General features: G+C 46.3%; 1 protein-coding gene across 4 annotated transcripts in view; it reads left to right on the forward strand.

The window, feature by feature from the left end:
* The window catches only part of LOC120999300 (nicotinamide N-methyltransferase-like), a 92,202-nt gene that overhangs the window by 33,906 nt on the left and 35,192 nt on the right, over positions 1–23,104 (forward strand). Inside the window, exons 3-4 of one of the 4 annotated variants that reach the window (XM_040430177.1) lie at positions 2,875–3,326; positions 4,504–4,527. The exons of 1 other annotated variant lie outside the window; for it this stretch is intronic. In XM_040430177.1, the coding sequence (XP_040286111.1) occupies positions 2,875–3,298 (424 nt within the window). In that variant the 3' untranslated portion in view covers positions 3,299–3,326; positions 4,504–4,527. Of the gene's footprint in view, positions 1–2,874; positions 4,571–23,104 lie in introns of those variants that run through there. 2 more of the 4 variants (XM_040430182.1, XM_040430174.1) reach the window with 2 other exon arrangements.

Below are 23,104 nucleotides of genomic sequence, written 5' to 3' on the forward strand. Positions count from 1 at the left end.
CAAATTTTATTTTTAGTATCAATGTCTAAATGCGCTCCCAGAGGGGAGAGGCCGCAAAATAAGGATTCTTTGTGATCGCTGGCCAAAGGCGGAGGAACACCAGAGGCAGTAGTCTAGGGGGGGCGTATGAGAACCCACCAGGTCCAGTTGCGACAGCAATGCCTTAAGGACCGGCACTAACTGCTGACCCATATATGCCGAACCCCAGGCCCCCGTAAAATTAAACTTACTGCCAGTAGAAATAGAAGGAGGCACCACAGGAACAACTGGAGGATCCGGCTCCTGGACCACGCTGACCCGACTGGCCCCGCGGGACGACCTTCTGGCCGAGTGAGTGGCTCCGGCGTGAATGTGACCTGCCAGAACTAGCCCTGCAGGAGCTGACCTCCGATGAAGAAGGCGGCCGCCAACGAGAACACCTGGAGAGGACATTTCTGCGGCTCCGCCGCGAGGATCGTGAGTGGTGACGGGAACAGCTATGCCAATTGGATTCCGACCTGCGCCTAGAGTGGTGGTCGAAGCAACATCCAGGAGAGGTGGAGGGAAAGCGCCTTTGTGGGTTACCATGCTGAGCTGGCTGCTTAGGGAGAATGAGGACAGCAGGGGTCTCAGGCTGCTGTAACACAGGTTCTGGTATGGGGGCTGAGGTGGGGGCTAACGGAGGAGTTGTAACAAGTACATTGATGGGCAATGATAGCTGACCAGCATTTAGCAAGTTATGGGAAGGGTTAACTGAGAGCTCCTCGGCAGAGGAGGGGGCTGTGGGAGTGTTTCCCATTATATTTGAAGGGAAAACAGTAGGATTTATTGCAGGGGTATTGCTTGTGGAGCGTGCCAGAGCGAGAGCACACAATGCAGGAGCGGGGGGTGGGGCCACAGAACACGCTTCCGGAAGAGAAGCAGAGTTTCCAGCAGGCGCGCCCCCGCTTGTCAGCACTGGACAATTTATGGATGGAGGAGGAGGGGTGAGTGAGGCTGCTTGTAGTAGCAGGGGAATAGATACCAGCCAGGACACTAACTACAGTGTGCGCCGCAACGGGAGTGCAAGGTACAGGAGTGGGGGGCGGGACGACAGAACGAGCTGCAGACAGGACAGCAGATGTCCCAGTAGTTGCGCTGGATACAGCGGCCCCCCGCTTGCACCCACGGGTTAATCTATTGAGGGAGGGAGGTTGGGGGACATGGCTGGGACTTAGACGACAAGGAGGGCGAGTACGCCTTGTAGTTTGCCATCTCCCGACAGAGGAGGATGCTGGTGGAGCAGGAGGGGGCTCCTGCAAGCCAGCCAATAATCGGGACAAGAAATCCGGTCCCTCAGACTGTAGCTTGGCAGCGATGGCTGCCAAAACTGCCCTCTCGTCGGCCATACCTGCAGGAGAACATTCCTGTTGAAGGTGCCGGTGAAAAGAGACCGAGCTGTGATAAGCCCTCCTATTTATTAACTCTAGGGGGAGGGACAGGAGAGACCATAAATCTGGACCAGGGGAAAAGGGTAGGGGGGTAAGGGAGAAAACTACACAGTGCTAAAGGAATAACCCCCCCTCCCCCCTTTAGGAGAAACTACAATGCCGCAGAAGACATGAGGGATTTAACACATGAGCTGCCCACAGTATCTGCAGTCAAAACTGCCCTCGCTAAATGCTGTGGCGTTAATTTAACCCAGAATTTAATTGCAGTATTTCAAGCTTCTATTTGAATGTCACAAATGCACATATGCTGTGCTGGTGCACTGAACTTGCATAAAATGGCCGCCGCTGCCCACCTAACTAACAGACGGATAAAAGTTATTTTTCTGGGTCACTGGGCTCAGGACAGGGTAAAAAGATTGTGCACTGCATCCACAAAACAAAATCTAGGTAGATCGCTGAGTTAACAAGCACTTCAGATTAAAGATTCTGTCCTATTCTCTCCCTCACAGCAGCAGCATCCTATCCCTACACTAATCAGAGCAGAGCGATGTGCAGCGCTACGTGACTCCAGCTTATATAGAGGCTGGGTCACATGCTGCACTGACCAATCACAGCCATGCCATTAGTAGGCATGGCTGTGATGGCTTCTAAGGGCACACGAGTTAAACACTTGTTGATTCGCTGCTCTGCAGCCTTTCAAAAAGCGTCATTAACTCGCCGAACACCAAACCCGAACTTTTACTAATAAGTTCGGGTTCGGGTCCGGGGTCCAAAAATCCTAAAGTTCGGTACAAACCCGAACTTTACAGTTCTGGTTCGCTCAACCCTACTCATAATACAACCATCTGCATCCGTTATGAACGGTTCCGGTTGTATTATCTTTAACATTGCCAAGACAGATCCATTTTGGCTATGTTAAAGATAATAGAAAAAACGGATCCGTTCTGGACATATGCATGCGGTTGTATTATCTGAACGGATGCGTTTGTGCAGATCCATGACGGATCCGCACCAAACGCGAGTGTGAAAGTAGCCTAAGCATACCCAGCTATTTTCAGAAATTCCATAGCAGTTAGAAAGAAACATACAAGAGCGGCTATGACTCCATTTGGTGCAATGTACATGAGGTCCTTTTCTAGTGATAGGTGTGGTTTCAAAAGGAAGAACCCGCACCTATTGGACATTTATGACATCTCATGTGCATATGCCCTAAATCAGTGATGGGCAAACTGCGGCTCTCCATCTGTTGTAAAACTACAACTCCCAATATGCCCAGTCTGCCTACAGCTATCAGCCCTACAGCAGGGCATGATGGGATTTGTAGTTTTACAACAGCTGGAGAGCCGCAGTTTGCCCATCACTGCCCTAAATGTACAGATGGGAATAACCATTAACTACTTAAATGATGTCCTATTAATTTAGACCCTGGGCTATTAAATGTCTTACTTTCTCACATTTTTTGCAGTGACGAATTACAGGAGAAGAATGAAAATTTGAAATCAGCAATTCATCAAATAGTAAAATGTGACCTTGAGAAGCCAAATATCACAGGTCTGATAGTCTTACCACCAGCAGATTGTATCATCAGCGGTGCGCTCCTGGATGTTGTCTGCAAAGAGCAAGAAGATTACATCAGATGTCTCTCGAAGTTGTGGGGTTTACTAAAACCTGGAGGACACCTCATATTAATTGGGATTGTAGATGCAACATTTTTCAAACTTAAGGAAGACATGTTCCATGTATTAAACTATAATGAGAGGTTTGCCAGGGAGGCTGTAGAGGGAGCAGGCTTTGTTATTGATTATTGTAAGGTTAAGGAAAGAACAGCTGTTAGTGACCTTACTGACTATAAGGGCACAATATTCATTGTAGCTCACAAGGAGCAGTAGAGCTGAGTAGAAACTTACGATTTAAGGAAACAAAATAAACGACTTTTGTGGCGTATATCTTGTGCAGATTCTGTTGCACGCCTTGCTGCGACAGAATCTGCAACTTCTTCCCCATTCACGCCAGGTCTCAAAAAGTGGGCATGGTGTGGGTAGGAAGGCCGGCCTGTCTCATTTATCATTTTCTACGCCTGGTTTAGTCATAGAAAATGGTTTAAATGTAAGACTGCAAGGAAACTGCCTTACATTTAGAATCAGGTGGTGGATAGGACGAAATTATGTAGAGGCTGTGCTCCTAATGCCTCATTCACGTTTCAGTGTTTTGGTCAGTGATTTTGAGCCAAAACCAGGTGCGGCTCTAAACACAGAACAGGTGCAGATCTTTCCCTTAGGCCTCATTCAGACAACCATATGAATGGGTCGACATCCGTTCCCCAATTTTATGGAAGGGGTGCGGACCCATTCATTTCAATGAGGCCGCAAAAGATGGGGACAGCACCGTGTGCGGTCCACATCCGTAGTTCTGTTCTGCTGTCCCGCAAAACAGATAGAGCATGTCCTACTGCAGACAAGAATAGGCATTTCTATCATAGTGTTGGCCATGTGGGGTCCGCAAAATTCGGAACGCACACGGCCGATATCCTTGTTTTGCGGATCCGCAATTTGCGGAACACAAAACACTACGGCCGTATGAATAAGCCCTTATACCTTATATCTGTGGAGGCTCCAATCCTTGTTTTGGTTCACATTCACTGATGGAGATCACTGATCGAAACACTGACGTGTGAATGAGGCTTAAGTCTTTATGTCAAGAGCATACAGTGTACGTAAAGCTTTAAACCAGGATTAAAAAGAATCTGTCACCAATTTTATGCTCGTCTTTCTGAGAGAAGCATTAACTGCCGACAGAGATGTTAGTTTAAACGATGGGGCACTTACTTGTTTTTAGCATGTGTTTTTCTTAAAATGTCTATTAGACGTCTTCAGTGCAAGTCAAGTGATGAAGTCTCCTTTAGACAGTCTAAGGAGTCCTTGTATTCAGGAGGACCTCTCAGCTCTCCTCATCAACCACCACTAGTTGACAGCGTTTTTCCTATTCACACTATATAAAGAGAGCAATCAATTGTGTGCAGGGGAGAGGCCAGACAGAGCAGAAGAATATCAAGTTTCCAGCACTTGTCACATATGGAGGTTCTTTTAATTTTAAAGGGAACCTGTCACCGGGATTTTGATACATATGCAAATTAACCTGAGATGAGTCCTGTACATGAGATGAGTCAGGGACAGGACTCATCTCAGGTTAATTTGCATATGTATAATGAACCAGGATTTCTTCTATTATCTTATTTACCAAAATAATTTATAGAGAAACCTTTTGCTTGAGTAGAGTCTATGTTATCGAACCTTAATCAGGTTCCACTGATTATTATGTGAAATCCAAATTAGTAGAGTTACGAGCTCGGAGAATAACTTGAGGCATAATCAGTATGTGTCCAACAAGATGATTCCACTTTAATGAAGCAGGGTGTCAATTTACATAATACTTAGGCCTCTTTCACACGGGCGTTGCGGGAAAATGTGCGGGTGCGTTGCGGGAACACCCGTTATTTTTCCGCGCGAGTGCAAAACATTGTAATGCGTTTTGCACTCGCGTGAGAAAAATCACGCATGTTTGGTACCCAAACCCGAACTTCTTCACAGAAGTTCGGGTTTGGGTTAGGTGTTGTGTAGATGTTATTATTTTCCCTTATAACATGGTTATAAGGGAAAATAATAGCATTCTGAATACAGAATGCATAGTAGGTGATCAATTGAGGGTTAAAAAAAAATAAAAAAATTAATTCACCTTCTCATCTTGTTCGCGTAGTTCCCGGTCTCTTCTTTACTTCTTAAATGATGAGCTGTGGGCTAAAGGACCTTTGGTGACGTCAGATCACATGCTCCAATCACATGGTCCATCATCGTGGTGATGGACCATGTGATTGGAGCATGTGATCTGACGTCACCACAGGTCCTAGCCGGTATTTTCATCTTTTAAGAAGTAAAGAAGAGACCGGGAACTACACGAACAAGAGGAGAAGGTGAGTTAATTTTTTTATTTTAATTTTTTTAACCCTCAATTGATCACATACAATGCATTCTGTATTCAGAATGCTATTATTTTCCCTTATAACCATGTTATAAGGGAAAATAATACAGTGAATAGACTGTCACCTAGCAACCATGCGTGAAAATCGCACCGCATCCGCACTTGCTTGCGGATGTTTGCGATTTTCACGCAACCCCATTCACTTCTATGGGGCCTGCGTTGCGTGAAAAACGCAGAATATAGAGCATGCTACAATTTTCACGCAACACATAAGTGATGCGTGAAAATCACCGCTCATCTGAACAGCCCCATAGAAATGAATGGGTCGGTATTCAGTGCGGGTGCAATGCGTTCACCTCACGCATCGCATCCGCGCGGAATACTCGCCCGTGTGAAAGAGGCCTTACAGATAACGTTGGCAGATACATGCCAACCTTTATAAACCCAGAATCATGACTAGATAGTCTGCAGATGCTCTGCAGACTATCTCAAGGCTAAAGATGACAGATGAATATAATTTTAAAAGGAAGTTATTACTCAAACAACATATAATATGATGCACTTTTAACATTGTTGCACTCACAGTCTAGTTACTATAGATCCCAGAAGTTGTATTTCATTGGAACTTTGCCTTTAAAGTCCTCAGATGGTGCTACTGTGAGTTATGATTAGTGATGAGAAATTGATTTGGCTGCTTTGCTGAATTTCACAAAGAAATTTGATTTGCAACTAAGCATATTCCTTTGTATGTAGTGGGCACAATAATGAGGAACGGCAATCACCCCACCCCTCTGTCAATGAACCCCTCAGATGTCGCATTCATCATTGATTGTGGCATCTGATGCCACAATTGAGCCAATCTCGTTCCAATTAATAACAGGTTGGCACTGCTTTTTATAGAGTTGCGGTGCACGTATCAGTGGGTTGGCATCCAAAGAAACAATGTAGCAAGAAGACCGACACTTCGCATGGATTTTAATCAATGGATGAATTTATTGGTCACATATTATGTCATAGTGACGCGTTTCAGCACCAATGTGCTTTCATCAGACTATGCACAAACATCTCACATCGGTTCTTTAAATAGACAAATGAATTCCAGAGGAACTGACGTCGTCTGCAGGACCCCTCCCCCTCACTGACGACAATAGGCAATATAATGTAAAGTATACAAAAGGATATTATCCAATTCATCTGGTTATTCAATTCCGCTAGAAAAAAAGAAATACATTTATAGATTCTATACTTAATTATTATAATAAACAGAATACATCAAAGAAAACAGGATACATTGTATTCACGATTGAGGCCCCTGGGTTCCATTGTTTGCAAACGATGGATCCAGTAGGCCTCTCTCTTCAGTAACAATTTATTTCTGTCACCCCCACGATGGGGTAACGAAACACCCTCAATAATTTGATAACGCAGTTGTGCGATATTGTGTTTTTGTTGGTGAAAATGAAGGGGCGCAGGGAGTAGTAAATTACCTTTTCTGATGGTAGATTAGTGTTTACTCAGTCTGTCCTTCATTCTCATTGAGGTTTCCCCCACATAGAACAATCCACAGGGACACTTGAGAATGTAAATCACATTGTCTATTTAAAGAACCGATGTGAGATGTTTGTGCATAGTCTGATGAAAGCACATTGGTGCTGAAACGCGTCATTATGACATAATATGTGACCAATAAATTCATCCATTGATTGAAATCCATGCGAAGTGTCGGTCTTCTTGCTACATTCCCACAATTGAGCTGTCATCCATTTGCTTGCAGAGAGGCCGTCGCAGCCATCTTGATTGGAGACACCGTGATGACGCCGCCGCACTTGGCCAGCACGCAAGTGTAGTAATGTCACCTCGCACAAGATTTTGTGCTATATCCTCAATCACTATTGCCTCAGCCACTATGCAAACAAATGGAATGGATGAGGTGAGGTGAGAATGTTTTTTTTTTACCACCATTTTAGCAAAAATAGATTCTTTACCATGAAGTGCGAGGAAATTCAGCTTCGCAGCAAATTGTATTTGTCAATTTGATTCAAAGTAAATTCAGTTGACTTTGATTAAGTAAGGCCTCATTCACACATCAGTGTTTTGGTCAGTGATTTACAACAGTAGATGTGACCTAAAACCAGGATTGGAGCCTCCACAGACATAAGGTATAAGGGAAAGATCTGCACCTGTTCTGTGTTCAGAGCCGCACATGGTTTTGGGTAAAAAATCACTGATGTAAATCACTAACCGAAAGCTGTGTGAATAAGGCCTCATGCACATGGCCGTTGCTCAGCTATTCCATACATTGGGGACCGAAATTTGCAGTCCCCAATGAATAGCCAACATCTGCAGACGGATCCAGACCCATTCAACTCAAATGGGTCTGTGGTCCATTTGTACCACAAAAAAGTAGCGCATGCCCTACTTTTTTGGGGTGCAGAAACATGGAGAGAAACCACTCGGAAGCATTCCGTAGTACTTCTGTGGGGTTCCGTGCCTCCGTTCCGCACCGGACCTTCCAAATTGCGGACCCATTCAAGTGAATGCGTTCGCATCCATGATGCGGTTTAAAAACGGCTGGGGCCCGTATATTGCTGACCCGCTGTATGCTGGCCACAATATGGGCTTGGCCGGCACACGGTCATGTGCATGAGCCCTAAGAAATAAAGGTGCCTTCACACTTTGCAGATTTTGTGGCAAAATATTCTGCGACTGAAAATTTGTTCCATTCATTTGAATGGGGCAGCAATCGCATGGATTTCTGCAAGCCCCATTAAGGTGAATGGGACTGATTTTCAGTTGCAGAATTTTCTGCCACGTTTGATTTTGGTCACTGAAGCATATATGTTTACTATGAAATATAAAATTAATTAGTTAAGATTAATTAGATTAATAGATTTTTCATTCCTTTTAGTTTTAAGGTTTTCTTTGGACTGTTAATAGTTTCAGGACCTGGTTTGATCACATGGTGCATTATGGGATATTATAAGCCACTTGCATTCTATAAATATTGCAATAAAGGGAATTATGTAGCATTAAACTGTGTGATTTTCTTGTTCCTTTCTTACTTTTTAGGGATCATGCACACGGCCGTTGTTTTTTTTGCGGATCGGACGCTTAAGCATTCACTTCAATGTCGTATTACGGACGAGTATAAGAAAGTTCTATAGAGAGTTGGATGTTGTGTTCTGCAAAATGCAGAATGAACATGGGCGGTATTCATGTTTTGTGCACCACAAAAACGGCTATGGCTGTGTGCATGAGCCCTAAGCATGAAATTTCATGAGCCTGTGCAAAATTCTGGGTTTATATATGAAATAGTATGTATCATTTGCATTTTCACAGTACTCAGTGGCGTAACTACAGGGGTAGCAGGGAAAGCAGCTGCTTCGGGGCCTGAGTGGAGAAGGGGTCTGGGAGCAGTGTCTTTCTAGTACTATTTAAGGCAGGCAAGCCCACAGTGTGGCTGTATCTGAAGGGGCCTGGCCTGGCCTGAAATGTACTAGAAAAGGTATACATACCAGTATGAAGGACCTTTAGAATCCAGTAAGGCCCCTTTCACACGAGCAAGTTTTCAGCGCGGGTGCAATGCGTGACGTGAATGCATACCACCCACACTGAATCCTGACTCATTCATTTCATTGGGTCTGTGTACATGAGCGTTTTTTTACGCATCAGTTCTGCGTTGCGTGAAAAACGCAGCATGTTCTATATGTTCACGCAGCCCTGGCCCCAAAGAAGTGAATGGGGCTTCAGTGAAAAACGTTTTTCACTAATGGTTGATAGGAGATTTTTTCAGTTTTTTATCGCGCGCTTGAAAAACACATCAAAACGCATTGCACTCACACGGAAAAAACTGAACAACTGAACGCAATTACAGACAAAACTGACTGAACTTGCTTGCAGAATAGTGCGAGTTTCACCTAACGCACCCTGAACGCATCTGGACCTAATCCATCACACTCGTGTGAAAGGGGCCTAATAGTAGGCTAAAGGACCTTTGATAATGTCATCATGTCACATGATCGTCGGGCCTTTCTGCATTCCAAAGGTACTTTAGCCTCCAAGAGACATAAGAGGAGGAGAACGGAGAACCTGCAGCCTATAAGTAAATATTTGTGTGTATATACAGTAAATATATATATATATATATATATATACATACATACATATACAGTCAGGTCCATAAATATTGGGACATTGACACAATTCCAACATTTTTGGCTATAAACACCACCACAATGGATTTGAAATGAAACGAACAAGATGTGCTTTAACTGCGGACTGTCAGCTTTAATTTGAGGGTATTTACATCCAAATCAGGTGAACGGTGTAGGAATTACAACAGTTTGCATATGTGCCTCCCACTTGTTAAGGTACCAAAAGTAATGGGACATAATAATAATCATAAATCAAACTTTCACTTTTTAATACTTGGTTGCAAATCCTTTGCAGTCAATTACAGCCTGAAGTCTGGAACGCATAGACATCACCAGACGCTGGGTTTCATCCCTGGTGATGCTCTGCCAGGCCTCTACTGCAACTGTCTTCAGTTCCTGCTTGTTCTTGGGGCATTTTCCCTTCAGTTTCGTCTTCAGCAAGTGAAATGCATGCTCAATCGGATTCAGGTCAGGTGATTGACTTGGCCATTGCATAACATATCACTTCTTTCCCTTAAAAAACTCTTTGGTTGCTTTTGCAGTATGCTTTGGGTCATTGTCCATCTGCACTGTGAAGCGCCATCCAATGAGTTCTGAAGCATTTGGCTGAATATGAGCAGATAATATTGCCAGAAACACATCAGAATTCATCCTGATGCTTTTGTTAGCAGTCATATCATCAATAAATACAAGAGAACCAGTTCCATTGGCAGCCATACATGCCCACGCCATGACAATACCACCACCATGCTTCACTGATGAGGTGGTATGCTTAGGATCAGGAGCAGTTCCTTTCCTTCTCCATACTCTTCTCTTCCCATCACTCTGGTACAAGTTGATCTTGGTCTCCTCTGTCCATAGGATGTTGTTCAAGAACTGTGAAGGCTTTATTAGATATCGTTTGGCAAACTCTAATCTGGCCTTCCTGTTTTTGAGGCTCACCAATGGTTTACATCTTGTGGTGAACCCTCTGTATTCACTCTGGTGAAGTCTTCTTTTGATTGTTGACTTTGACACACATATACCTACCTCCTGGGGAGTGTTCTTGATCTGGCCAACTGTTGTGAAGGGTATTTTCTTCACCAGGGAAAGAATTCTTCGGTCATCCACCACAGTTGTTTTCCGTGGTCTTTTGGTGTTGCTGAGCTCACCGGTGCGTTCCTTCTTTTTAAGAATGTTCCAAACAGTAGTTTTGGGCACGCCTAATGTTTTTGCTTTCTCTCTGATGGGTTTGTTGTGTTTTTTCAGCCTAATGATGGCTTGCTTCACTGATAGTGACAGCTCTTTGGATCTCACCTTGAGAGTTGACAGTAACAGATTCCAAATGCAAATAGCACACTTGAAATTAACTCTGGGCCTTTTATCTGCTCATTGTAATTGGGATAATGAGGGAATAACACACACCTGGCCATGGAACAGCTGAGAAGCCAATTGTCCCATTACTTTTGGTTCCTTAACAAGTGGGGGGCACATATGCAAACTGTTGTAATTTCTACACCATTCACCGGATTTGGATTAAAATAACTTCAAATTAAAGCTGACAGTCTGCAGTTAAAGTACATCTAGTTCGTTTCATTTCAAATCCATTGTGGTGGTGTATAGAGCCAAAAATGTTACAATTGTGTCGATGTCCCAATATTTATGGAACGGACTGTGTATATATATATATATATATATATATATATAGTGGGGTTTTGTTCTGGTAGAAAGGCTAGCGGACGCAGTATAGAAACAATCACAAAGTCTTTAACTTAAACAGTTTGGTGTTTATTCACACATAGGAAAAACAAAATGACCGTTCACATTCTTGGTGTTTGTTCACACCATGCAACGTCCACAGAACAAAACCTTCACCTGGTTAGCAGGATTTAGGGCCTGTTTCCAGGCAAGCGGCTCTCAGCCCTTTAGCACGGCACAAATTCACAGGTCCCAAAACACTCCCCAGCTTCTCTGTCAGATGGAGGATAAATCACAAACAGCTTAGACTGCTGGCTGGGTTTTATATAGGCCAAAAAAGACCCGGCCTGGAGCGTGGGGAGAAGCCGGCCCGGATCGGCTTTGCAGCCATACTAACAACAAACAGTGTCAGTCAGGAATCTCGGTGACACATACCTTCCATAAATGACGGCCCCTTGTGCCTTCCTACAATATATATATATCAGGGATCTCAAGTCTCCCGGATGTTCAGGGAGTCTCCCGCTATTAGATAACGGCTCCCTGACACCCGCATGTGAGACAATATATCCCGTTTACTGATAGCAGAGCAGAGAGATAAGAGAAGTGACAGCACACAGAGTTTAGATTACAGGTTGAATTAACCCTTTAGGATCAAATTGGCTTCTCAAGGAGATATATATGTTAAAGGCATCCCTTCTTCTGTCTCATTCAGTAGCTATAGAACTATTGAGAGAGATGTATTTTTTTTAAATACATTTACACATTTAACCCTCTATTTTAATTATATTATTTACCCCAGTGTTAAATTCACCCCCTCTGGATGCTTGTTTTTTTCCTACAGTGGGGTAGATAATTACACACAGGGTTTTAAAGAATAAACTTCCTGACTCAGACCAAGAGCCGACTCAGCGAGTCAGCAAGTGAATCGCAGCATCCGCGCATGCACATTGCGCAGCCTAAGCTTCGGTTCACTTGCTTCTTGTCAGCTCAGCGAATGAACCGAAGATTCGATTCATGAATCGGTTCATTTGAATGAACTGATTCAAATGAACCGATTCATGTGAAAGATCCGAACTTCCCATATCTAGTTTACTCGCAGTAAACCTTTCCGGCAACCTGTAGCAGTGTCCCCTTCTCGGCACGTGCACACAGTGCAAGAAGAAGCCGATGCCAGCAGTCCGCAACGGCGCATCAGGCTGAGCCTGTGCGCACGCGCGGGATCTCAAAGCGGGAGGAGGGGGAGGGAGAGGCGGCACTGAGGAGTAGAAGGCGGCACTGGGCGCGAACGGCGATGCGTGCGGCCGGGCACCATGCATCCATAGACCTCCCCTGCTTGGGCACCTTATTCAATGATTGACAGGTTAGTAAAACCTGTTTTTCCGCAGAATAAAGCCACAAATAGCTTTTATAAGGCCACCTTAGAAATCAGAATGCTACCTTGGACATGAGCATATGTTTAGCTCACAGGGCTTATAGGTGGTGACAGAATCCCTTTAATCATATACATAAATATGATAATTTGGGGCAGGGTAATGAGCCCCGTCTTCCACACCATAGAGCAAAGTGTGCAGATACTGCATATGTTTGGAAAATGTAATAAAAAGTTCGTGAAAGAAAAAAAAAGAAAACCTCCATGAAATGAGAAGTACTCCTCCCTCAAATGAGTTTTTGTAGGTTGGGATGTCTGATATATGTGTGTCTATACAGTATGTGTGTATGTCTGTGTTTGTGTATATGTGTTTATCTGCGTGTGTATATGTGTGTGTATGTATCTTTGTATATATGTGCTTATCTGTGTGTGTAAGTGTGAAGCCCGTGCTGTGGACTGCAAATTGCGGTCCGCAATGCACGTGCACCGACCGTGGCCCAACCGCATGGGGATCGTGGACCCATTTACTTGAATGGGTCCACGATCCCGCCGTTCCGCGAAAAGATAGAGCATGTTCTATCTTTTTGCGGTGCAGAGTCATGGAATGGAACCCCAGAAAGCACTCCGTAGTGCTTCCGTAGTGTTCCGTTCTGTGCTTCTGTTCTGCATCTCCGGATTTGCGCACCCATTCAAGTGAATGGGTCCGCATCCGTGATGCGGAATGCACACGGAACGGTGCCCTTTTATTGCAGATCCACAAATGCGGTCTGCAATACGGCAACGGGCAGCACACGTTCGTGTGAACGAGCCCTATGTGTGTGTAAATTTGCTGTGGGGCCCAGTCAGTTCTAGCTACATTTCTGACGCTACTAATTCTAGTTTCTAAAAGCTTGTGTTCAAATGGGCGTTATTAGCCTGTCAAGCTGATTTAAACCAGACTTTTATTCCAAAACTTTTATAAAAGCTGTAAAATGTTTGCAATAATCTTCCTGTAAAGGGGTTTCATAGAAAATGGAATAACATCTAATGACAGAACTGTTAGACTTCAGGCTGTCTCCTTGTGTGCGCATGATCCTCCATTCTGGACACTGCTTGCCTTAAAGGAGCGCATGGCATTATACTGATTTATAATGCTATGTGCCTCTGCATGACCTTTTTGCTACAGAATCATACGGACAGCTTTATGTCACTATGATCCTGTAGAAGGTAGGTCATGAAAAGGCACATAGCATTATAAATCATCATAATGCCATGCGCTCCTGCAAGACGAGCAATGTCCAGAAGGGAGGATCGCGCTTATATATGGACAACCCTTAAATTTGTTTTCCAAGACTTTATAATCAATGACCTATCGGATAGGTCATCATTATCTGTTTGGTGGAGGTCCAACACCCGAGACCCCTATCAATCAGCTTCTAGAAAAGACACTGGCGCTCGCACTAGTGCTTCAGCCTTCTTTCAGTTTCTTCTAAACCAGTGACGATACAATTATCGAACACATGGCCTATGCACAGCTTAGCCCCATAGAAGAAGCTGAGCTGTGATACCAATCACAGCCGCTATACAATGTACACTGCTCAAAAAAATAAAGGGAACACAAAAATAACACATCCTAGATCTGAATTAATTAAATATTCTTCTGAAATACTTTGTTCTTTACATAGTTGAATGTGCTGTCAACAAAATCACACAAAAATTAAAAATGGAAATCAAATTTTTCAACCCATGGAGGTCTGGATTTGGAGTCACACTCAAAATTAAAGTGGAAAAACACACTACAGGCTGATCCAACTTTGATGTAATGTCCTTAAAACAAGTCAAAATGAGGCTCAGTAGTGTGTGTGGCCTCCACTTGCCTGTATGACCTCCCTACAACGCCTGTGCATGCTCCTGATGAGGTGGCGGACAGTCTCCTGAGGGATCTCCTCCCAGACCTGGACTAAAGCATCTGCCAACTCCTGGCCAGTCTGTGGTGCAACGTGACGTTGGTGGATAGAGCGAGACATGATGTCCCAGATGTGCTCAATTGGATTCAGGTCTGGAGAACGGGCGGGCCAGTCCATAGCATCAATGCCTTCGTTTTGCAGGAACTGCTGACACACTTCAGCCACATGAGGTCTAGCATTGTCTTGCATTAGGAGGAACCCAGGGCCAACCGCACCAGCATATGGTCTCACAAGGGGTCTGAGGATCTCATCTCGGTACCTAATGGCAGTCAGGCTACCTCTGGCGAGCACATGGAGGGCTGTGCGGCCCTCCAAAGAAATGCCACCCCACACCATTACTGACCCAAAGCCAAACCGGTCATGCTGGAGGATGTTGCAGGCAGCAGAACGTTCTCCACGCTGTCTCCAGACTCTGTCACGTTTGTCACATGTGCTCAGTGTGAACCTGCTTTCATCTGTGAAGAGCACAGGGCCCAGTGGCGAATTTGCCAATCTTGGTGTTCTCTGGCAAATGCCAAACGTCCTGCACGGTGTTGGGCTGTAAGCACAACCCCCACCTGTGGACGTCGGGCCCTCATATCACCCTCATGGAGTCTGTTTCTGACCGTTTGAGCAGACACATGCACATTTGTGGCCTGCTGGAGGTCATTTTGCAGGGCTCTGGCAGTGCTCCTCCTGTTCCTCCTTGCACAAAGGCAGAGGTAGCGGTCCTGCTGCTGGGTTGTTGCCCTCCTACGGCTTCCTCCACGTCTCCTGATGTACTGGCCTGTCTCCTGGTAGCGCCTCCATGCTCTGGACACTACGCTGACAGACACAGCAAACCTTCTTGCCACAGCTCGCATTGATGTGCCATCCTGGATAAGCTGCACTACCTGAGCCACTTGTGTGGGTTGTAGACTCCGTCTCATGCTACCACTAGAGTAAAAGCACAGCCAGCATTCAAAAGTGACCAAAACATCAGCCAGGAAGCATAGGAACTGAGAAGTGGTCTGTGATCACCACCTGCAGGACCACTTCTTTATTGGGGGTGTCTTGCTAATTGCCTATAATTTCCACCTGTGGTCTATCTCATTTTCACAACAGCATGTGAAATTGATTGTCACTCAGTGTTGCTTCCTAAGTGGACAGTTTGATTTCACAGAAGTGTGATTGACTTGGAGTTACATTGTGTTGTTTAAGTGTTCCCTTTATTTTTTTGAGCAGTGTACGATGCTGCGCTTGGTAAGCACAGAGACGGCTGCAGCGCTCACAGGAGCAATGGTGCCACTGCCTTCTCAAACAGTCATCAGTTATAAAATCTTGGAAAACCCTTTTAAAGATTCTTTAAATTTTTCAAATACTGTGTGACATTTGGTAAATTTCGGCCAAATTACTGTAGAACAGAGCTGTAATAGGCTTTTCAAAGACATAAATGAGGCATCTGCTACACCTCCATATGCCTCTGCTTTCATATGGAAGCATAAAGACATATTTTTTCTGTTTGCATTTTTATAAAAATCAAGGTATACTACATCGGATGCCATTTACAGGGAGGTATAAGTAAGCAATGCTTCTAGAGCAGGCAGTATAGCAGCACACAGAGTTGGTTCCATACGCGGGTGCCGCATGGCCTCTGTGCAGTCATAAGCTGTGTGCACAGGGCTTTGGTAGTACATGATCCACTCATACTGTTCAGTTACACATTATAATAAAAAATTCTAGAGGTACCATTTTTTGGAAAGTTTTTATTTTAAGATGAATTTGTTACAGATTCACTCTTATGGATCATTCGTACAAACAATGGTTGTGGAACCACTGTGCCAAGTAACCAGTTTGACATTGGGCAAAACCTTAAGGGCATTATTCAGGTGATACAGCACCAAAGCAGGACAAATCCAAGGCAAATACAAATGCAGGCAACAGATAAGACACAGAACACTGGCAGATGAACAGATCGGGGATCTAGACACACAGGGGCACATTTACATCAGACTGGCTTTTTACGCTGATCTTAGTTTCCTCCCTGTGCTGCCATAAGATTTATCTAAGTTGTGGTCGGATCGGCTATCAGAAAGGCGAACCTAACCTATCTAACCCTATCTACAACAAGCAGTAGAGTTTTGCCATGACTGCCGTGGTAGGGCAGCCTAAAGTGGCCAAAAAGAGCAGACCTCAGATTAGAGTAAATATATACATACCGTTACGAGACACACTTTTGAACGAAAAGACCTTTCACGATGAAGGTGCGGAATATACTGTATATAACACAGTGACTTCCATCTACCTTACCTCTTTGTCTTGTGCACCGCCACATCGTTCTTGGAGATGGTTAATGCTGATGCGATTACATTTTTTTTTTTTTTATATAAACCACTTATGCAGCACCAGTATGACTTGTGGACTCGCATAACCATGACCCTCTCCGACAATAACCTAGGACGCTAACCAGCCTACAACCATATTGTACACCTAATGAACATGAAGAATGGTCATCGGGCCCCCGAAGCCATGAGGCCCCCCGAAGCCAAGAGACTGAACTGGATGACCTTACAGTGACGATAAGTAATTACAACGTGAGCCAGACCTAAAGGAAAATGCATAGACATTAGTGATCTGAACCACGTGCATAAACGAAACATTAAACCAACCGCGAAATTGAAACAGATGGGAGAAAAACAAGAGCCAGAGGCATTGCAGTTCGCTAAGAGAAGACCCTTGTCGTGACAAATGAATGAACAACTGTGAAAACATAGTAGGAACTTACTCCTATTGGCCCACTGACCGCTAGGGAGCTATTTGGTTAACTGGGGCAGGAGACCAATCTGAGTGAATGCGAACCAGAATTAAAGGAGACCAGTCTAAGTGAATGCATAGCAGGACTAAAGAACACCACAACATTTTTATTAATTTTTTTTCCTCCTCTTTTTGAAGTGAACAGAAAAGGTAGACCTATGAAATGTAACAAACCACTGAGGAAAGAAACGTAAGCCTGAAAAGAAAGCAGCTATGTTTATAGGAAGATCAGTATCAGAGCGGTGTGCTGGTTGCCCTGGTAAGAATACTGAGTAACCATAATGTAGCAATGAAAAGAAATGCAGCTTTAAGTGGAAGCAGAGTATAACACATAATGTAAGAACAAGTGGGTGAATGCAGCTCTGGATGCGAGTGGTGCCTAAAAACATGGTATGGGCACAGCTCTTAGTATGAGCATGGTATAAAGCAGATCACCTGCACGGACTAACTAACACCCTGTGCCTAAATAACCCCCTTGAAAACCTTATGTACTGCCGGCAGAAGGAAGCCGCTGCCTATGATCTGCTCCTCCTGACCGAGCCTAGTACTCCCACCCCTGATTCCTGCCTAACTAACGGCACGGCGGCCCGTGCCAGACTTTAATGAAGATGAGGAGCGGGGACACGTTGTCCCCTGTACCTTTACACATAGCCACGTGGGGAGCTCGGCGCTCAGCCCCTTTGAGTGTAGCTATGGAGAAGGGGGACGCCGGCCGCACAGATTGGAAGCGTGCGGCCGAGCACGCTCCGCCCCGTTGCCTCGGCAACCAGGACGCCGAGCGGCTCCCCTCTCAGCGAGCGAGACTGTCGCCGTGTCATCCCAGGACGCTCACGCTGCTCCCTGGCCAGGGGCCGACCCACCGCCGGCTGGACACTCGTACCGCGTGGGGAGCAGCGCAGCTCCCTGGCAATGTGCACCGGGGCAGGGGGAGCCCTTCCATCACCATGGGCCCCACCCCCCGCCGGTTTGAATCGTGTGCCGTGTGGGGAGCCGCACAGCTCCCTGGCAGAGTGCACCAGTGTGGGGGAGCCCCCCTTCAGCCAGGGGCCGACCCACCGCCGGCTGGACACTCGTACCGCATGGGGAGCAGCGCAGCTCCCTGGCAATGTGCACCGGGGCAGGGGGAGCCCTTCCATCACCATGGGCCCCGCCCCCCGCCGGTTTGAATCGTGTGCCGCGTGGGGAGCCGCACAGCTCCCTGGCAGAGTGCACCAGTGCGGGGGAGCCCCCCTTCAGCCAGGGGCCGACCCACCGCCGGCTGGACACTCGTACCGCGTGGGGAGCAGCGCAGCTCCCTGGCAATGTGCACCGGGGCAGGGGGAGCCCTTCCATCACCATGGGCCCCACCCCCCGCCGGTTTGAATCGTGTGCCGCGTGGGGAGCCTCACAGCTCCCTGGCAGAGTCCCTGGCAGAGTGCACCAGTGCGGGGGAGCCCCCCTTCAGCCAGGGGCCGACCCACCGCCGGCTGGACACTCGTACCGCGTGGGGAGCAGCGCAGCTCCCTGGCAATGTGCACCGGGGCAGGGGGAGCCCTTCCATCACCATGGGCCCCGCCCCCCGCCGGTTTGAATCGTGTGCCGCATGGGGAGCCGCACAGCTCCCTGACAGAGTGCACCAGTGCGGGGGTGCCCCCCCTCACCTAGGGGGCCGACCCCCAGCCGGCTGGGCACCCATACCGCGTGGGGAGCCGCACAGCTCCCTGGCATTGTGCTCCAGTGCGGGGATGCCCCCCCTCACCTAGGGGGCCACCCCCCCGCCGGCCGGACTCTAATACTGCATGCTGCGGAGAAGCAGCTTCTTACCCTTGCCGACCCCAGGATCTCCAGGTACGCCGCACTCCTCACTTACCATCACTTAAACACAGCATGCATAGCTTGAGCCAACTGCAGAAACGCGTCCCGCATGTAAACCAGGTATCAGAAAACATACAACCATATAGTGAGATAGTTTGTGGACTCTCACTGCAACCCTTGGTATGCATTGGCGGCAGTGTAACCTACACTCCCTGAAGTGTATGGTAGCCGTCATGGCGCCTAACAGGTAGAATTTAGCGTAGGAACCCGTCTAATAGAGATTGCCTTGACGTTCGGCAGACGGGCTCAGATTATGTTGTACAAAACGATTTGCCAAGTATCTCTCACTTATTAGTGTAGCACTTGTAATTTTTATGCAATTTTGTACTCTATATTGCAGCGAATTGTCGCATTGCATGCTGTTCGTCTTTACAGCATGCATAGCTTGAGCCAACTGCAGACACGCGTCCCGCATGTAAACCAGGTATCAGAAAACATACAACCATGCTTACTCTAAGCACATGCTACCCCATTAACTGTATGCAATGGCCCCACCAGGCCTCTGAACGGCCAGACAAACAACCATTAGCGCCCAAACTCTGCTTCATCCCAGAGCGCTACATTTCACAGACCGCAGCGTGGGTCCCGTGCAAACAACTCCGATCCTACCATGAATACCAGCGCCCTCCTGAGACATTCTGCCATCGCCCAGCCGTAAGGAGCCTCCACACCATGCTGCTGTATCCTAGAGCTGACACAGAGGTAGTGAAATCAGCTGAATCGGCGTCAGCCTGGGCCCACAGGTGCCTATAAATAGCCTAGTAATCAGCCAGCATGGGCCCACAGGTACGTATGAATAGCCTTGTAATACGCCTCCCCTCCCACAAATGCAGCAATATCTTGCTTATACTTATGATAAACATAGAATGTGTCGGCAGATAAGAAATATTTGGCCCATCTAGTCTGCCCAATAAAGGTGTGCATCTTGTCATAAATTTGGCGCATCCGTGGCAGTCCTTGCACCTTGTGTATAAACTACGCCAGCCCCTGGCTGGTGTAGTTTTTCGCTAACATTTACGCATGTTTCCAGGTAATACACTACATTTACGCCTGTTTCCAGGTAATACACTAAATACACTGATAATACACTGACAGTCAATGCATTGCAATACACATGTAATGCATTCTTGAGGTAATCAGAACCCCAAAAGTTGAAGTCTCACAGTGGGACAAAAGTAATAAATAAATAAAAATATATATTTTAAAAAAGTGTTTTTCATAATAAATAAAAGTTTCAATGTCACGGTCACGTTCACGTTCACGCACACACAGGGGGGAAGGATAGTGACCACTGAGCTTCACCCTCACCCCTGGCCCTGCCTACTTGCCACACAAGTCCTGATGACAGAGGACAACTGGACGGCAGTCCCTAGCTTAAAATACATGCTGGGAGGACAGACAAGACAAACAACGGATAATGAACTGACCGAGTCAATACCGAGAGGGCAACGAAGTACAAATGGAGAAAGCAGCGAATAGTCAGGGGAACCCGAGGTCAAATACCAGGAGAGTAAATCAGTACCAGAGGAATAAACCCGAACAGGTCAGGTCACAAGCCGAAGGTCAAGCCAAGAGGTCACGTCTAGAACTAAGGAGCTACCAGTAGCGGGTCAAAAACGGGCACGGGTCAAAATCCAAATAGCACTGGGAGCAAAGTAACAACTAGCCTTGGACAATGAATCACAGGCAACCTGTGGCTAGCAGGTTGCCTGTTTAAATAGTGAAGAGCAGAGGTCATGTTACGTGGCCAGCACCACATGACCTCCCCCCTGTGTGTAGCCGAGCGCCGAGTGGCCAGCTCGGCGCTCAGCCCATTTGAGTGTAGCTATGGGGAAGGGGGACGCCGGCCGCACAGAATGGAAGTGTGCGGCCGAGCGCGCTCCGCCCCGCTGCCTCGGCAACCAGGACGCCGAGCGGCTCCCCTCTCAGCGCTACAGAAGAACACGGCGAGCGAGACTGCCGCCGTGTCATCCCAGGACGCCGGCGGCGCAGGAGGGAAGAAGCGCGCTGCAGGCGTCCTGTGACAGTACCCCCCTTCCACGAGGGGGCTCTGGACCCAAGGAGCATGGGAGCGACTTCTCTGGGTGTTCATGGTGCAATTTTTTTATCAAATTGGTCGCATGCATCCTAAACCCTTCCAATGGACCAAGTACTGTAAAGAGTTGCGAACCCTCCTGACGCCAATAATCTTAGAGATGACAAATTCGTCTTAGCCCTCTACCTCCACAGGAGAAGGAGGTCCTTGTAAAGGTACCGTGGATGAAATGTATATTTTTAGCAGTGATTCGTGAAATACATCGTGGATGCGAAGGGAGTCAGGTAATTTTAATCTAAAAGAGACGGGATTAATAATATCAATAATCTCATAAGGTCCAACGAAACGCAGCGCAAACTTTCTGGAAAACCCTTTCAAGGAAAGATTCTTGGTAGACAGCCACACCTTGTCACCGACCTCAAAATTAACTCCCTTGGAGCGTCTCTTATCAGCTTGCTCCCTCTGAACCTCCTGGGCCTTTTCCAGGTTCATTTGAACCTGGGCCCAGACTGTGCACAGTTCTGAAGTAAAACTATCTGCCTCCGGGTTCAGTGAGGATACTGAAGGACTCGAACTAAAACGAGGATGGAAGCCCAGGTTACAGAAAAATAGAGACACCCCCGTGGACGAGTTCACCCGATTGTTGATGGCAAACTCCGCCAACTGAAGGTACCTCATCCAGTGATGCTGATTGTCAGACACATAACATCTCAGGAAATTGTTTATCTGCCTGATTCAACGTTCCGTCTGCCCATTGGTCTCAGGATGGAAGGCTGACGAAAAGGACAAAGAAATTTCGCACCTTAGACAAAAGGCTTTCCAAAACTTAGAAAAGAACTGCACACCCCTATCAGAGATAATATTTTAGGGGACTCCATGTAAACGTACAATGTGGTCAATAAACAAGGATGCTAGAGTCTTGGCTTTAGGGAGCTTAATCAGAGGGACGAAGTGCACCATTTTACTAAATCGGTCGACCACTACCCAAACCACTGACTTCCCCTCGAAGGTAGGCAAGTCTGTAATAAAATCCATGGAAATATGTGACCATGGTCTGCATGGAATGGGTAGGGGTCGTAATTCACCAGCAGGATGCATTTCCAGAGTTTTAGATCTGGCATATACCTCACAAGCAGACACATAAGAACAGACATCTCTAGATAACGTGGGCGACCATAAAGACCTTGAGACAAGTTCCTTCGTGGCATCGATACCGGGATGACAGCATTAATGTCATGTTACTAACCTTAAAGCCGGAGACGGAAGTGCCCAGGGACGAATAACTTATCTGAGGAAGACCGTGCAGGAGCAAGATGTTGTGCTGAAGCGATTTCAGAAGAGAGGTCTGCAGATATTGATTCCAAAATAATATTAGTCAGAAGGATGGGTTCAGGAGGGGTGTCATGAGGCTGGAAGGCACAAAAGCTTCGGGGCAAGGCGTCCACCTTGACATTCTTACTTCCTGTCCAACGAGTGAAAAACAGGGCCCACCTGGCTTGCCTAGGATTAAGGTGTTTGGCGGATTCAAGGAACACTTATGGTCTTATAGCCCCCACCCCATCCCCAGATGCATCAACCTCTACTATAAAGGGTTCTTCTGGATCCGGCTGAATCAAGACTGGGGCATTCTGAAAACACATTTTAAGAGTCTCAAAAGTCTTAAGAGCCTCAGACGGCCAGTTAACAAGATCCACCCCCTTCCTGGTTAGGTCGGTCAAAGGTTTGGCGATAACAGAATTTTTTTGACAAACTTACGATAGTAATTAGAGAATCCCAAAAAGTGTTGTAATGCTTTTAGGGATGTTGGTCTGACCCAGTCTTGAATTGCCTGAATCTTCTTAGGATACATTTTAAATGAGTGTGGACTAAGGACATACCCTAGATATAAAATCTCCTGTACTCCAAACACGCAT

This window comes from Bufo bufo, chromosome 1 (genome assembly GCF_905171765.1).
Source record: "Bufo bufo chromosome 1, aBufBuf1.1, whole genome shotgun sequence".
Classification (NCBI taxonomy): domain Eukaryota; kingdom Metazoa; phylum Chordata; class Amphibia; order Anura; family Bufonidae; genus Bufo; species Bufo bufo.